We start from the raw sequence: 17900 nt of genomic DNA, 5'->3' as shown, positions 1-17900 counted from the left end.
CTATACTATGAGTGACAAAGTCCTCTTTTCAATATCGGTGTTGCATCCAATGCTGAAAATGGCTAGCTTGGGTTTTGACACTTCAGGCTACCCCAGGGACCTTAACACGATGACCCTTGACCACTGTTGTAGCAAGAGAAACTGAGGCATGTATTAGCATTTCTGAGCAGGGACTTTGTGCAATGTTTAGATGTATGGCTTGTGTCCAAGGGACTTGGGAGTCGTCCCGTATTTACGAAAGGTGGACAGTGTGTTAGCTGCAGGGCAGAACCAAGACTGGTGATGATGATGGTGATGACATTGTGCCCTCTAGGGTAAACTGAGTCCTGGGTCAAGAGACTGCAGTTAAAGCTACTGTACTGTTCATGGAGTAATGGAGTCCTTTTCCTCTGATTTTTTAACAGTTTGAAGTTCCGCTGGACATTTCATTAAGTGACACAGGATTGAAGTGAGTTTTTTTTTTATGGATCCTCTCATTACTCCAACAGCAGCTGCCTTCAACACTGAAGACCGATTGTAGTCAATCGATCAATGATATTTATTAAGCACTTACTATGTGCAGAGCACTGTACTGAGTGCTTGGGAGAATACAACAGAACTAACAGACACTTTTTAAAAATGGTATTTAAGTGCTTATTATGTGCCAGGCACTGTACTAAGCACTGGAATAGATGTAAGCTAATCAGGTTGGGCACAGTCTATGTCCCACATGGGGCTCCCAGTCTTAATCCTCATTTTACAGAGAGAGACAGGATGGTATAATGGATAGCGCACGGGCCTGGGAGTTAGAATTTTATGGGTTCTAATCCTGGCTGTGCCATTCATCTGCTGTGTGACCTTGGGCAAGTCCTTCACTTCTCTGTGCGTCGGTTAGCTTATCTTTAAAATGGGAATTGAGACGGTGAGCCCCACATGGGACAGGGACTATATCCAACCCGATTTGCTTGTATCTACCCCAGTGCATAGTTCAGGGCTTGGCACATACTAAGGGCTTAACAAATACCATCATTATTATCATTAGAGAGGAGGGAACTGAGGCACAGAGAGGTTAAGTGACTTGCCCAAGGTCACACAGCAGACAGTGTGCCTGGCACATAATAAGCACTTAACAAATACCATTTTAAAAAAAAAGTGGTAGCAGGAGTAGCATTATTGAGCTCCAATTTGGTAAGAGAAGCTTGGGGAAGTACAGAATTACCAAGTGATATATTCCTATCCAAAGAGACTGAGCAGAAATATGTGCATGTTGTCTTATTGACAGCTGCTGCCCAGGACTGCTGATTGTCTCTTATTCTTACGTCTTAAGGCTCTATAAGGATTTGCAATTTTGATAACGTGTCTGTAGACTGTGAGCCCACTGTTGGGTAGGGACTGTCTCTATATGTTGCCAATTTGTACTTCCCAAGCGCTTAGTACAGTGCTCTGCACACAGTAAGCGCTCAATAAATACGATTGATGATGATTTCTGCGGCGGCTGCCCGCCCCCACCCCCTGCTCCAAGAGGATGAAAAGCTTTAGACTGTAAACTCTAGGCTGTAAGCTTATGTGGGCAGAGAATAGCTCTGTTATATTGTTATATTGTACTCCCTCAAGCACTAGGTACAGTGCTGTGCACAAGGCGCTCAATAAATATGATTGACTGACAGACCGACTGACTTGGGTCTTGGGGTTTAGTGGATAACCAAACAGATGGATTTTTCTTTTCTTCTTCTTGTGGGCCAACAACTCTAGTCTGTCATCCTACTCCAGCTTCCTGTTTTAGCTGATCTCTCAGTAATCTGGCCAGGCAGGAGCAAGCGTTTGTGATCCCTACCCTACAATTCATTCAGTCATATTTATTGAGCACTTACTGTGCTCAGAGCACTGTACTAAGCTCTTGGGACAGTACGATATAAGAGTAAACAGACCCATTCCGTACCCGCGAGAAGCACCACCTTCCTTGGGCTCTGATCTGGGGCCCTGACAGCCCGGTAAGTAGGCTGGTAGATAAGAGAAACAGTGTGGCCTAGTCGATTGAAAATGGGCCTGGGTGTTGGAAGGATTTGGGTTCTAATCCAGTTGTCTGCTGTGTGAACTTGGGCAAGTCGCTTCACTTCTCCGTGCGTCAGTTCCCGCATCGGTAAAATGGGAATTAAGACTGTGAGTCCCATGTAGGACAGGGGCTGTGTCCAATTTGATTAGCTTGTATCTAGCCCAGTGCTTAGAACAGTGCTCAGAACATAATGAGTGCTTAACAAATACCATTAAAAAAAAAAGCCAGGAATGTGGTCTGCCAAGCAGGCAAGAGCCCTGACCCAGGATTTCCTGGGGGAACCAGCACTGTGGCCTTGGTCTGCCTACGACAATCCTTGCTCCCACCCAGAGGTTAGCTTGGATCCAGGCTGATTGTAGAGGAATTTTCCATCTGACAGCTTCTCTCAAACATCCCTCTTGTCTAGGGCTGATGTGGCTTGTACCTTTCTGGAGATGTTTTTTTCATAAACAAAGATACAAATAGGAAAAGGAGAGAGAGCTTTCCACAAGCCTTTCCACGAGTTTTCTCATCCCTCTTGTCTAGGGCTGATGTGGCTTGTACCTTTCTGGAGATGTATTTTCATAAACAAAGATACAAATAGGAAAAGGAGAGAGAGATTTCCACAAGCCTTTCCACGAGTTTTCTCATCCCTCTTGTCTAGGGCTGATGTTAGGGCTGATGTGGCTTGTACCTTTCTGGAGATGTTTTTTTCATAAACAAAGATACAAATAGGAAAAGGAGAGAGAGATGTCCACAAGCCTTTCCACGAGTTTTCTCATCCCTCTTGTCTAGGGCTGATGTGGCCTGTGCCTTTCTGGAGATGTTTTTTTCATAAACAAAGATACAAATAGGAAAAGGAGAGAGAGATTTCCACAAGCCTTTCCACGAGTTTTCTCATCCCTCTTGTCTAGGGCTGATGTGGCTTGTACCTTTCTGGAGATGTTTATTTCATAAACAAAGATACAAATAGGAAAAGGAGAGAGAGATTTCCACAAGGCTTTCCACGAGTTTTCTCATCCCTCTTGTCTAGGGCTGATGTGGCTTGTACCTTTCTGGAGATGTTTTTCCATAAACAAAGATACAAATAGGAAAAGGAGAGAGAGATTTCCACAAGCCTTTCCACGAGTTTTCTCATCCCTCTTGTCTAGGGCTGATGTGGCCTGTACCTTTCTGGAGATGTTTTTCCTTAAACAAAGATACAAATAGGAAAAGGAGAGAGAGATTTCCACAAGGCTTTCCACGAGTTTTCTCATCCCTCTTGTCTAGGGCTGATGTGGCTTGTACCTTTCTGGAGATGTTTTTTTCATAAACAAAGATACAAATAGGAAAAGGAGAGAGAGATTTGCACAAGCCTTTCCACAAGTTTTCTCAACAAATCAACCCCCCAGCTTAGGAAAACGTCTAGTTCCCGGACCTATAGAAGGCAGTTTTCTCTAGAGGCCACCGAAATAAGATGTCAGTAGAGACAGCAATATATATATATATATATATGCATACCCAATTTTAGCATGAACATTATTTTCATTCCTAGACTTTTCTGGTTGGCAGGAAAACTCTCGTGGGGAACAGGTCCAGCCTGTTTGCTATCTGCGGAAATGAAACCAAAATAGCTCCAAATTCTCCCAGTTCCCACAGGACTCTGGTGTTTTTAGACAGCGATCGTCTGGGGAACTCACTTTTACCCAGATGCCTTAAGGGCTGAAGTCGGTGCCGCGCGGGAATCCGGCAAGGAGTGGTGAGGAGGGGACCTTTCTTCCCTTCCCACCTGTGGTGTTGGATGGCTTCTAGTAACCACCAGAAGCCATGCTCTTTCTGGGTTTCTTTTGGTGGGGGGGCAGCTGGCTCTCTGCGGGCAGGGCAGAGGACAGCATGGGGAATGCCAGGGTAGTGGGCTTCTGACCCGCCTTCTTTGTTCACCTCCTCCACAACCCGCCTCCTGACGTGGGACATTTGTTCTAGCTCCACTCCCATGCAGAGTGACTGCAGAGCGATTATAAGTGGTGGAGATGCTTTTCTCACTTTCCACCTCCCTGCTTCTCCCTCTCTCCTCTGTCCCGAGGCACGAACAGCGGGCTCAAGTTCATTTATTCATATTTATTGAGCACTTACCAGGTGCAGAGCAACTGTACTAAGCGCTTGGGAGAGTACAATATAACAGTAAACAGACACGTTTCCTGCCCACAATGAGCTTATGGTCTAAAGGGGGAATAAGTGTGTCCCTGCCGCTTTGCTAGGACCTATCCTTTCTCTGCCCCCTGCCTTTGAGTCCGGGGTAGTATTCATTCATTCATTCATTCATTCAGTTGTATTTATTGAGCGCTTACTGTGTGCAAAGCACTCTATTAAGTGCTTGGGAGAGTACAGTTTAACAACAGACACATTTCTGCCCACAACGAGCTCACAGTCTAGAGGGGGAAATAGCAGAAATTAATATTCCTTTGTCTTTCTCTATGCCTAGACTTGTGAACTTTGGGCCTGACTACTCCCAAGACCCAGAGATGGGATGCAAGCAGCAGAACCTGCGGGTCTTCACCCATCAGACAGGTAACCGGCCCAACTTCCTGCATCTTCAATCAGTCAATCACTCAATCGTATTTATTGAGCACTTACTGTGTGCAGCACACTGTACTGAGCACTTGGGAGAGTTCGATCTAACTATATAACGGGCATACATTCCCTGCCAACAACGTAGAGGGGGATTCAGAAATATAAAGTTCAGAGAGAACTCTGGGGACAGACATTTGTAGCTGTGTTCAGGTGGCGTATAACCCAAGAATGTGGTTGTAATGGTGGGGTCTTGGATTCTCCTGTTTGGGCTCAGTGTTGTCCAGTGGCAGGGAAGTTAGCGATTGGATTTGTGAAATGACCCACCCAGAAGTGAAAGGATGTAGAGGAACTTCAGGGTTTCTAACTAAAGCTGCCTGGAAATGGCACCCAAGTCCAAGCTGCCTCTGAAGGAGGCAAAGGTTTTGGCTGAGGGATGAGAAATTCAGAGGCTGTTCGAGACACTTGCCAGAATGACGGACTGGGGAGAGAGCAAATTGATATTTTGAGTTCTCACAAATCTAATGGGAGAAGGCTCTGACCTAACTAAATTGATGAATGTGCCATAGTTCAGAAGAGAAAATCAATATAATGGATGCGAAGGAGTAAGATAATAACAACTAAAAATCAAGGAAAAACTTGAGCCCCGGTGAGTCACCTGCAACCTATGGGAGTAAGAACTGGGCTCCCCTGGGCTGAAGCAGGAATGACCATGGTGTTTAAGTGTCTGTTGGGTGCAGGGTCCCATACTAAACATTGGGGTATAAAATACACAGGGGAAAATTGAACCCATTTCCCAGTCCTCAGAGGGATCATAGAGAATAAAGGGGGGGAGAGGAGATAGGTGGCAGAAATATTGGGGAAGGATGAAACAATAAAAATAGAAAAAACAATATAAAAGGTATGTATAACGAGAAGCTGGGATGGGAGGGAGTTCCAGACAAGAGGGAGAGCCGTGAGCCAGGGGTCTTGGGTGGGAGAAGTGAGAACAAAGCATGGTGATCATTAGGTGGGCAAATCAATCAATCAATCAATCGTATTTATTGAGCGCTTACTGTGCAGAGCACTGTACTAAGCGCTTGGGAAGTACAAGTTGCCAACAAATAGAGACAGTCCTACCCAACAGTGGGCTGGTACGTAGTGGGAACACAGAGTGGATAAGTAGGAGGGAGAGAGTTGATCAAATGCCCTTAAAGCTTGTGATCAGGAGTTTCTGCTTGATTCAGAGAGGATGGGAAACCGTTGGCGGTTTTTGAGCCGCGGGGAGACGTGTGCAGAATGACGTTTTAGAAACATGATCTGGGCAGCAGAGTGAGGTATGGATGGGAGAGGGGAGAGATTGGAGAGTAGGAGACCAGGGCAGGAGAGTCTGGTGTGGTGGTCCAGCCGGGTCATGACAAGCTATTTTCTTCCTGCGCATTCCTGTGGGAATGAATTCCATCTGCTAACCCCCTGCTGGATGGAGAAGTGTTTCCTTCTGTTTGTTTGGGACTTTGGGAGAGCCCCTGTCCTGTAGGCAAGGAATGTGTCTTTTTATTGTTCTATTGTCCTCTCCCAATCGCATAGTGCAGAGCTCTGCACAAAGTAAGCGCTCAATAAATCCGACTGTGTGAGAAGGGAAGGTTTCTGGGGAATAGGACTTTTCTCTTGCACTTCCATGGGTGGCCATTCCAACTTCAGCCAGTTCCTTTTCCTCCTTCTCCCAGCTAAAAACTTCACATTTCAGCTCCGCAGCACACTCTAGCTCTGAGTGGCTCTACTGGTGTTTCTGTTTCCAGGGACTTGGCTTCTCTTTCCATCAGGACTAACCTCTCCGTTCCTTTCTAGGAAGCTTGTGCGTCTGCTACAGCCAGCCATCTGGTTCCCGGCTGGAGGCTACTTATGTGCTGTTTTACATCGATAAAGGTAATTACGGTTTAGTATTCTCCGTTGCCCGCTTCTGTGTTGCTAGTTAGTGTAGGCAGAAGACCACTTGCCCAGAGTGGTCGCGTCAGTTCTCTTCTGCCCTTTTTCTGTGGCACGGTGCTGGTGCATTTGGGCTAGCTGCCTGCAGTCACCCCTGGATCTCCTAATGTTTTCAAACCCCGGAGCCTGATTTTCTTTTAAACTTTTTCATTCAGTTCATTCAGTAGTACTTAATGAGCGCTTATTGTATGCAGATTACTGTACTAAGCGCTTGGGAGAATACAATATAACAGTGGACACATTCCCTGTCCACTACCACCTTACAGTCTAGAGGGGTCCGGGTACCTTGAAACCGGGGTCCCAGAGCAGCACAAAATCATTTCCTATCATGACTGTCGTTGGAGAAAAATGGCAGATTTTAACCTCAACTCTTCACTCCATCCCAGTCCAGTTGGGTTGCTACTGGACATCCAGGGTCTGGTGGAGTTTTTGTTTGGGCCGCAGTTAGAAAAATTCAGGCAGTGTGGTCTAGTGGAAAGAGGATTTGGGTTCTAATCCCAGCTCTGCTTGTTGCCTGCTTTGTGAGCTTGGGCAACTCACTTGCCTTTTCTTTGCCTCAGTTTCCTCAGCTGTAAAAATGAGGTTCCGTGAGGTCGTGAGGGTCTTACCAGGGTACCCATAGAAAGTCAGCAAAGGATTCAAGCCCAGAAACATCTGACTGACAGTCCACAGAGTGGTTTCTCCAATGGCCTTGTGATAACCCTGTGTGATATACATTCTGTCTATGAGAGAGGGTAGACTGAGTTTATTACAATAGTAGCAACTGTGGTATTTGTTAGGCGCTTACTATGCACCAAGCACTGCATTAAGCTGTGGGATGGATAGATCAGATCAGGGCCAGTCCCTGCTCCACATGGGACTCATCGGCCTAAAAGGGACGAGAACAGGTATTTCAACCCCATTTTACAGATGAAGGAACTGAGGCAAAGAAAAGGTAAATGACTTACCCAAGGTCACAAAGCAGGCAAGTAGCAGAACTGGTATTAGAGCCCAAATCCTCTTTCCACTAGGCCACGCTGCCAGTCTGAATTTTTCTAACTGTGGCCTAAACAAAAACTCCACCAGTCCTTGGAAGCCTAGCAGCAAGTGTGCGTTGGAGCTCCTCTGTTCCTGGGCTTTGTGTTTAAGCCTCTGGAGATAAAATAACTTGAACAGGTTGAAATCCTTCCAGGTATTACATAATGGGAGAGGCCAAAAGTAAATCCATGACACATTGATTAGAGCACGGGCCTGGAAATCAGAAAGTCACGTTTCTAATCCCAGCTAATCCCAGCTCTGCCACATGTCTGCTGGAAATCAGAAAGTCACGTTTCTAATCCCAGCTAATCCCAGCTCTGCCACATGTCTGCTGTGTGACCTTGGGCAAGTCCCTTCACTTCTCTGTGCCTACCTCATCTGTAAAATGGGCATTAAGACTGTGAGCCAAGCTAGCTCTCTTCCTCCCTTCAAGGCCCTGCTGAGAGCTCACCTCCTCCAGGAGGCCTTCCCAGACTGAGCCCCTTCTTTCCTCTCCCCCTCGTCCCCCTCTCCATCCCCCCGTCTTGCCTCCTTCCCTTCCCCACAGCACCTGCATATATGTATATATGGTTGTACATATTTATTACTCTATTTATTTATTTATTTATTTATTTTACTTGTACATTTCTATCCTACTTATTTTATTTTGTCGGTATGTTTGGTTCTGTTCTCTGTCTCCCCTTTTTAGACTGTGAGCCCACTGTTGGGTAGGGACTGTCTCTATGTGATGCCAATTTGTACTTCCCAAGTGCTTAGTACAGTGCTCTGCACATAGTAAGCGCTCAATAAATACGATTGATTGATTGATTGATTGAGCCCACCTGATTAGCTTATATCTACCCTAGCGCTTAATACAGTGCTAGTCACACAGTCACTTACTATGATTATCATTATCATTATTATTAAATCCAGACCTAAGGAGTGCACCACCTTTGAAGGGAGGTCCTGGGGACAAAGTTAATACCCTGACAGTCTAGGATCCCAAGGATTAGACCAAGAACGACAAATCCACTGGATTCTTCAGCAAAAGAAATGGAATTCCAGAGAGCTCAGGAGAGTCAGGGGATGCGACTTTGTTTAACTTCCAAGCTAAATAGTGAAGGGGTTTTCCGTAGGTTATAGGGTTGGGACAGGACTGGATGGCCCCGGGGAATTTCGACTGTAGGTTTCAGTCAGGCGGTTTCTACTGTAATTGACTTGGGTCTCCCTGCCATGTGCTTGTCTCCCTAGGTTACAGTAAGACGTTCACTGTTGCCTTGCAGAACTCTGATCCTCAGCCCACCCAGGAAGTTACTTTTTTTAACCTTGGTAGGTGGCTAACGTTTATCTGCTCTTTTTTGCTTTCTTGTGGTATGTGTTAAGCATTTACTATCTGTCAAGCTCTGTTCTAAGCAGTGGGGTAGATACAAGATAATCGGGCCGGATACAGTCCCCGTCCCGCTTGGGGCTTATAGTCTAAGTAGGTGGAAGAACTGATATTGAATCCCCATTTTGCAGTTGGGGAAATTGAGGCACAGAGAGTGAAGTGGCTTGCCCAGGGGTACACAGCAGACTCAGCCCCACAGTACCTATGTGCCTAGCTGTAATTTATTGATATATATTAATGTCTGTCTCCCCCTCTTTACTGTAAGGTCACTGTGGACAGGAAACACATCTACCAACTCTGTTATATTGTTGTACTCTCCCAATCAATCAATCGTATTTATTGAGCGCTTACTATGTGCAGAGCACTGTACTAAGCGCTTGGGAAGTACAAATTGGCAACACATAGAGACAGTCCCTACCCAACAGTGGGCTCACAGTCTAAAAGGGGGAGACAGAGAACAGAACCAAACATACCAACAAAATTAAATAAATAGGATAGAAATGTACAAGTAAAATAAATAAATAAATAAATAGAGCAATAATAAATAAATGAATAAATAAATAGAGTAATAATAAATAAATAATAAATAAATAAATAAATAAATAGAGTAATAAATAAATAAATAAATAGAGTAATCCCAAGCATTTAGCAGAGTGCTCAGCACACGGTAAGCACTCAATAAATACGATAGAATGACTGAATGAATGCTCAGTAACTGTGATTGATTGAAGTGGCAGAGCCAAGGTCCTTTGGCTCCCAGTCCCAGACTGGTGCATCATCCACTAGGCTGCTGGGGAGAGATGGGAGGTATTCTTCAGCAGCCAAAAGAGCCACACTCCCCAGGCCCCTTCCTCTGTCCCCACCAGAGACTGCCAGGCTGAGGAGCTTTGAGGAGTGGAGAAGGGGTCTTCAGTACAGCGATAGTCCAAACCTTGGAAGAGTGGCTCTTGGGAGCCTTGAAAAATAATCCCCGTTCTTTTCCGTCTTCCTCTGAAACTGGGTGTGTGAGCAGCTGCTGATGGGAGCAGAGAGGCAAGACTACTGAGCTGGCCATTCTGCTTTCCAAGAGCAGGATAATATGTTCAAGGAAGCCCCCTCAAACTGACCCCAGACTGTCTTCCCAGGGGTCCTAGGTCACCGCCAAAGATATCCAGGGGAAGTGTTCTAGATGGGAGGTTTTCATCTTGTCTTAGAGTCCGCTAAGAGCTTGGCTGCAGCTGGGCTGTGGTGGGGTTTTACTTTGAATCGTTTCAGCTCATTTTACTTTGAAGCAGTTACTTTTACTTTCAAGCTTAGGGTAGTGCTCTGCACACAGTAAGCGCTCAGTAAACACCATTCATTCAATCGTATTTATTGAGCGCTTACTGTGTGCAGAGCACTGTACTACTGAGGGATTGGTGGACTCTTCCCCAAGTCTGCTGCCATGGGGTGATACTGAGCCCGGCTCACCCTTCCCCTGGCCACATATGGTAAGGGACCCAATCATTCAGTCCATTAATAGTATTTATTGAGTGCTTACTGTGCACAGAGCACTGTGCTGAGCGTTCGAGAGAGCACATTATAATGGAGTTGGTAGACGTGTTCCCTGCCCACGGGGAGCTCCAGTGTCGAGAGGGAGACGGACATTAAAATACATTAAGGATACGTACATAAGTGGTTTGGGGTTGAGGATGGGGAGAATGAAGGATACGAATCCAAGTACAAGAGTGATGCAGAAGGGAGAGAGAGTAGAGGAAATGAGGGCTTAGGGAAGGCCTCTTGGAGAAGGTTTGATATTAATAAGGATTTGAAAGTGGGAAGAGTGATGGTCTGTCAGATATGAAGAGGGAGAGAGGTCCAGGCCAGAGAGCGGGACGTGGGTTAGGGGTCAGGCTAGACGAGATAGAGATACTGGGTGTACCCCTGACCCAACTTGGAGACGCAGAAGATTCGTGGAAAATATTTCCCAGGCAAATGGAGTTTTATGGGGGCAAAGGAGTCACCCTCGATGGCTATCTCTTGGGAAAGTTCATCTGAGTGAGGCGGGAATGACTCACCGTCTTCCGGCTGCCCAGTGGCAAAGGGAGTCTACAGTATAGCAAACGGAGGGGACCACCCGCTCCCAAGACTGCCGGCAAGTTAGCCTGGGCTCACAGGCCAAGGTGCCCGGACAAAGAGAAATAAGACTGCAAGCCCACTTCATCATCCAACACAGGGGTGAGCACTTAGGTCGGTTCCCAGGAGAAGCTGCAAAGCATCATCAGTTTGAAGAAAGATTGGCTAGATCTGTGGGAGAGCGGTCTGTGCTGGGTAAGTTAGGGATGGAGAAGGAATCGACCCAGAGAAGCAGCGTGGTTTAGTGGATAGAGCACGGATCTCAGAGTCAGAAGGACCTGGGTTCTAACCCAGCTCCGCTACTTGCCCACTGTGTGACTTTGGATGAGTCACTTCACTTCTCTGTGCCTCAGTTACTTCATCCGTAAAATGGAGGTTAAGGTTGTGAGCCCCATGTGAGACAGGGACTGTGTCCACCCTGCTTATCTCATATCTACCCCAGCGCTTGGAACCGTGCCTGGCACACAGGAAGCGTTGAACAAATGGCCTTTAAAAAAAATCAAATATTTTGAGTGTGTTCAGAGCCCTGGACTAAGTGCTTGGGAGAGGACAGTACAGCAGAGTTGGTAGACGTGTTCCTTGCCCACAACGAGCTTGCAGTCTAGAGGAAGTGATGAAATCATCTCTCTGCGGGTCTGGGTTAATCCTCCTTTTCCAGACAGCTCAGAATTCTGCTCTTGGGGGACTGACATAAGCGGGATCTCTTTCTTCATCCAGGCTTCTACGTGGCTGCCTGCCTCCCTGGGCATTTCCTGCATCTTCTCAACGTTCAGCACCCTGAATTACTCTGCTACAGTCTGTTTGGAGCCGGTATGGGTCCGAGTTCCCCAGTGGACACCCCCGACTCCCATCCCTCTGTCACTTCCCCCATCCATTCCCCCCATTCCTCTCCGAGTCAGTTTGAGTTGAAATAAGCTGTCTGCGCCAAGGTCGGGGGGGAGAGGGGCGTTCCGTGCCTTCGCTCATTTTATTTCCCAACCCCTGGGGACAGATGCGTCTGGAGCGACGAACGGGCCGAGCCTCGGCTCTCTGCAGCCCCTGGCCGAAGGCGTGGTGTTGGACTGGGATTCGGGAAGGCTGGTGAAAGTGAGCTTGAGCGAGGCCTCGCTGCTTCGGTTCCTGTGGGACAGCAAGCGGGACTGGGAAAGGCTGGCGGCACTGCACGGTTTGCTGTCGTGCTGCCCGAACCACAAGAAGCTGGAAGCCCAGGTGGGATTCCTCCCGGCGCCTGTTTATTGTTAGATTGTACTCTCTCAAGTGCTTAACACAGTGCTCAGCACATAGTAAGCTCTCCGTAAATACCATTGAAAGGATGAATGACTGCCTGGCATGTGAAGGGCATTGACCTGTATTTATTTATGTACATTAACGCCTGTCTCCCCATCTAGGCTGTGGGCAGGGAATGTGCTTGTTGTTGTATTGTCCCCTCCCAAGCACTTAGTACAGTGCTTTGCATACAGTAAGCGCTCAGTAAATAGGAATGAATGGAGCCTGGGGTCGAAAGGGGATTTCAAAGTTGAAAGTGGCCTAGTAGAAAGATCACAAGCCTGGGAGTCAGTGGATCTGGGTTCTAATCCCGGCTCCGCTGCTTGTCTACTGGTGACCTTGGGTGAGTCACTTCATTCCTCTGGGCCTCAGTTCACTCATCTGTAAAATGGGGATTAAGGCTGTGTGCCTCCTGTGAGACATGGGCTGTGTCCAACTTGATTAGTTTGTATCTACCTCAGTGCTAAGTACGGTACCTGGCACATACTAAGCGCTTAACAACTACTATAAAAAAGCCAACCCTGAGCTCAGGAGTTTCTTCCCAAGCCCTCTAAGTGTTTTATAAGTATTAGTTCCAGTGTTGATGTTTGTACATATTTATTACTCTATTTATTTATTCATTTATTTTACTTGTACATATCTATTCTATTTATTTTATTTTGTTAGTATGTTTGGTTTTGTTCTCTGTCTCCCCCTTTTAGACTGTGAGCCCACTGTTGGGTAGGGACTGTCTCTATATGTTGCCAATTTGTACTTCCCAAGCGCTTAGTACAGTGCTTTGCACACAGTAAGCGCTCAATAAATACGATTGATGATGATGATGATGATGTGCAAGAAACTGTTTTTCCCTTCAGTGGGTCAGACACCCTCCCCTAGATGACCAGGATCTGAAAGTCAAAGAGTACTTCCGCTTAGCTCTAAGCTCCCTTAGAAATGATGTTAAAGTTCTGATTGCCTCAGGAAACTAATCAGTCATTGGAGTTTGTAAAGATGGAAAATATCAATAGCTCTGAACCTTGGATTCTTCCCAGATTGTCTGCTGGATCTTGGAGAACCTGTCGGCCTGCCAGGGATTTGACCCAATTCAGGAATTCATCATTGGTAGGTTGTTGTTGTGTTTTTGTTGGGGTTTTGTGTGTGTGTGTGTGTGTGTGTGTTGGCAGCAGTGGATGGGGTGGGATGGGGTGGTTTGGTCCTGCAGGAGGTTTGAAGGTGTGAGGGTTTGGGTGAATGGGGAGGCCCCAGTGTGAGATATGTGTGACCTTTGCAGCTGGAGATTAATTATATCGAAAAATAGCTCATTCTCCCATGGATTTCTGGGAAGGGGTGATTGGCTCAGAGATTCCTCCCACCCTTTCTGGCCCCATCAAGGAATTCTGAAAGCCAAAACCTTTGTTAGCCCAGCTGGTTATGGGAGCCTCTGCCATTTGGATGTTCCCTCCCAATCAGTTCAGAATCGCTCAGGGGTATTCGTTGAGTACGAACTGAGTGATAAACGCTTGGGAGAGTACAACGGAAGTGTGAAACACATTCCCTGCCCTCGAGAAGTTGAGGATCTAACAGGTGAGACTGATGACATAAATGATTCCCAAATAGTGGGAGCTGGGGAAAGAAAAAGGACCTAACAGGAAGTAGAACAGATATGTCCAGATGAAAAAGCTGAATGAATAATCAAATGTAGAAATAAATACAAAATAAATGCTAAGGGTGACTGGGTTCATGTGATTTAGGTGGTGTTGAATTTTAATCAAGGAAGTGCTTCCTGGAGAAGGTAGGGTTTTTAGGAGGGCTTTGAAGATGGGAAAGCTCTGGTTTAATGGATTTGGAGGGAATTCCAGGCTGAGAGAACAGTGTGAATGTGAGGTTGGGAGAGTTGAGAGAGAAGTGGAGTGGCGTAGTGGATAGAGCATGGGCCTGGGAATCAGAAGGTCATGGGTTCTAATCCCGGCTTCCCCACTGGTCTGCTGTGTGGCCTTGGGAATTGTGGAGGAAGAGGAAGAGCTGAAAGACGGTGTGGGGTCGAGGGTAACAACAAGGTTGCGGGCTTCTGGAACTGGGAGGATCAGTGATTATCAACAGATGGGAAAGGCAGGAGGGAGAATCTAAAGGTCTCCCAGGGATTTTGGGTTCATGGAAACGGTAAGCAGTTTGATTTAAGAACAATCCCCACCCCCAACCCTACAGCACTTATATATTTGTGTGTATATATGTTTATACTGAGAGCTCACCTCCTCCAGGAGGCCTTCCCAGACTGAGCCCCTTCCTTCTTCTCCCCCTCGTCCCCCTCTCCATCCCCCATCTTACCTCCTTCCCTTCCCCACAGCACCTGTATATATGTATATATGTTTGTACATATTTATTACTCCATTTATTTATTTATTTATTTTACTTGTACATATCTATTCTATTTATTTTATTTTGTTAGTATGTTTGGTTTTGTTCTCTGTCTCCCCCTTTTAGACTGTGAGCCCACTGTTGGGTAGGGACTGTCTCTACATGTTGCCAACTTGGACTTCCCAAGCGCTTAGTACAGTGCTCTGCACACAGTAAGCGCTCAGTAAATACGATTGATTGATTGATTGATAATCTGCGACTTCTCCTATCTGTAATTCATTTAAATGTCTGTCTTCCCCACTGGACCATAAGCTTCTTAAGGGCAGGGATCACATGTACCAATTCTGTTGCATTCTCCCCATTGCTTAGTACAGTGCTCTGCCCACTGTAAGCACTCAACATGTACCACTGATTGATTCCCTGGAATTCCCTAACCTTTCACATCTGGCAAACCACCACCTTCCCCATCTTCCAAGCAGAATCACATCTCTCCAGGAAGTCTTTCCTGACTAATTGCTCATCTCTTCATCCTATTACTCTCCCTTCTGAGTCCTGACCTGCTAAGTACTTAAATACTCACCCAAGTACTGAAGCACTAGCCGGCAGTAAGTTCATCTCTGGACAGTAAGCTCGTTGTGGGCAGGTGATGTGTCTTCCTACTCTGTTATATTGTACTTTCCAAAGACCTTAATGTAGCGCTCTGCACACAGTAAGCACTCAATAAATACCATTGATTGATGGATTATGTACATACTCTTGTACTCTGTATTCATTTTAGAGTCCATCTTCTGTGCTAGACCATAAATTCCCTGAGGGAAGGGAGTGTACTCTCTCAAGCGCTCAGTACAGTGCTCTGCATGAGTGAACGTTCAACAGATACCATTGATTGACTGAGTGTTGGTGGGGGGCAATGGAGAGTTGCATCTCCTCCTTCCCGCTCACTCCCGATTTCCCTCTCTCTCCCCATTCAGCTTCTTTGTACTGGAGAGTGTGTGCAAAGACGAGGAACATAGACAAACTCTTACCTTACTCATCGCTGCTTCACTGGGATACAGTAAGTCGGTGATTTGTCCGGCACTGGGGGATTTGGGAGGTTGTTAGCTGTTGGACACTGTACCCCGTGTCTCCCCTTAGCCACGGAGCCAACGCAAAATCTCCTCGACTCGCTGCGGTGAGGCCTTCCGCTCCTGATGGCTGAAATCTGTTGGTCCCAGAGTAAAGGCTTCCGTTGAGCCCCTGTGGCAGGATTATTATTATTAATAATAATAATGATAATAACAATAATAATTGTAGCATTGAAGGACTTGCTACGTGCCAAGCACTGGACTGAGCGCTGGGTTGAATACCAGATAATCAAGACAGACAAGTCCTTGTCCCACATGGGGCTCACAATCCAAGTAGGAGGGAGAACAGGTACTGAATCCCCATTTGACAGATGAGGAAACCCAGCCTCGGAGAGGTGAAATGACTTGCCCTAGTTCACGCAGCGGGAAGGTGGCTGAGCTGGGATGAGAAGCCAGATCTTCTGATTCCCAGGCCCGGGTGCTTTCCCTTACGCACTAGAGACTGATTGAGAGACCCTCTCCTCTTGCCTCCACCCCTGGGTCCGGGTGAGAGAGAGGGATCGGTGCAGGGAAACGAGATTTCTCTTTCCGAGTTTGAGGGATGAGCGGGAGGGCACACTTCCCACTCTGCTTGGACTCGCGGGGTGGCATGGGAAGATCTCTTGCTCTGTTGCCTCTGGCCACCCCTTACCCTGCCAAATGCCCCCCTGCCTCAGCGCTCTGCTCAGATTTCTTCCAAGTGTGTCTTAGCTCACTAATGGCAGGCTTTGTTATGGTATTTGTTAAGCTCTTACTATGTTTCAGTCAATGTACTAAGCGCCAGGGTAGATTCCAGCTAATCAGGTTGGACACAGTCCCTGTTCCGCAAGGAGGGTGACAATCCCCATTTTACAGGTGAGGTAACTGAGACTCAGAGACGTGAAGTGACTTGCCCAGCGTTGCACAGCAGGCAAGCGGCAGAGCCAGGACTAGAACACAGGTTCTCCACCTGGCTTCCCCAAACACTTTCATTCTAGGGCTGTCACGGAGCCTGCCACCTCAACTGACCGACTGACTGCCCAGTCGTTCATTCATTCCATCGTATTTATTGAGCACTTACAGTGTGCTATTTATTTTATTTTGTTAGTCTGTTTGGTTTTGTTCTCTGTCTCCCCCTTTTAGACTGTGAGCCCACTGCTGGGTAGGGACTGTCTCTATATGTTACCAACTTGTACTTCCCAAGCGCTTAGTACAGTGCTCTGCACACAGTAAGCGCTCAATAAATACGATTGATGATGATGATGATGATGTGCAAAGCACTATATTAAGTACATGTACTAAGTCCACCTCCCCTTCAAGTCTCTCCAAGGGGGAGGTCAAACCAAGAGTCTGCGACTTGTCCTTTGGGGCCCAGAACAACACTTTGAGCTGAGCCCAACTAGACCGTCAGCTCGTCGTGGGCAGGGATGTGTCTGTTATATTATTATATTAGTGGATACAACACGGCATGGGAGTCAGAAAGACCTGGTTCCTGATCCCGGCTCCACCAGTTGTCTGCTGGGGCACCTTGGGCAAGTCACTTCAGTTCCCTGTGCCTCAGTTACCTCATCTGTAAAATGAGGATTAAGACTGTGAGTCCCGCGTGGGACGGGGACTGTGCCCACCCCGATTAGCTTGCATCCACACCAGTACTTAGTACAATGCCTGGCACATAGTAAGCACTTAACAAATACCACAATTATTATTGTTATTACTCTCCCAAGCGCACAGAAGTGCTTAATAAATAGGATTGATTGATAGCAAGTGAGAGGGATCCCTCTGAGAACGTCCCCACTCTCCCCGTCTGCGCTTCCAGTCTCAGGGCCCTGAGGCCGGGGAACTGGCAGAACCTGGCATCAGCAAGGTACCCATGGCAGAAGTCGGGTTGAGAGTCCCAGCCCCACGTTGGGTCACTTTGCGCAGGGAGAGCTGCATCCGGGGCTCCAGATTTTGTATCGGAAGAGAGGATCCTCACACAGGAGCTGAGGGAGTTTTTAACCCACAAAGCTGTGAGCTATGCAGGGTTAGTTTGGGGGAGCCGTTTAGACAGCCTTCCAAAAGTCTCTTTCTCGGACACCATTTCAGCCCGCAAAGAAAAGGCCTCCTTTTTTAATGGTATCTATTAAGTGCTTGTATATGTGCCAGGCACTGTACTACGTGCTGGCGTAGATACAAGCTAAACAGGTTGGACGCAGTCCCTGTCCCACATGGGGTTCGC

The 17900-nt window shown here is 46.9% G+C and overlaps 1 protein-coding gene across 1 annotated transcript in view; it reads left to right on the top strand.

The window, feature by feature from the left end:
- The window catches only part of LOC119920757 (gamma-secretase activating protein), a 75555-nt gene that overhangs the window by 24478 nt on the left and 33177 nt on the right, over positions 1–17900 (top strand). Inside the window, exons 11-18 of the mRNA XM_038740911.1 lie at positions 405–448; positions 4473–4558; positions 6386–6463; positions 8771–8848; positions 11718–11810; positions 11992–12209; positions 13298–13367; positions 15572–15654. Of these exons, the coding sequence (XP_038596839.1) occupies positions 405–448; positions 4473–4558; positions 6386–6463; positions 8771–8848; positions 11718–11810; positions 11992–12209; positions 13298–13367; positions 15572–15654 (750 nt within the window). The remainder of the gene's footprint in view (positions 1–404; positions 449–4472; positions 4559–6385; positions 6464–8770; positions 8849–11717; positions 11811–11991; positions 12210–13297; positions 13368–15571; positions 15655–17900) is intronic.

The sequence above is a fragment of the Tachyglossus aculeatus genome (genome assembly GCF_015852505.1).
Source record: "Tachyglossus aculeatus isolate mTacAcu1 chromosome 12 unlocalized genomic scaffold, mTacAcu1.pri SUPER_6_unloc_1, whole genome shotgun sequence".
In the NCBI taxonomy this organism is placed as follows: domain Eukaryota; kingdom Metazoa; phylum Chordata; class Mammalia; order Monotremata; family Tachyglossidae; genus Tachyglossus; species Tachyglossus aculeatus.
This window is presented reverse-complemented; position numbering and strand designations above follow the sequence as displayed.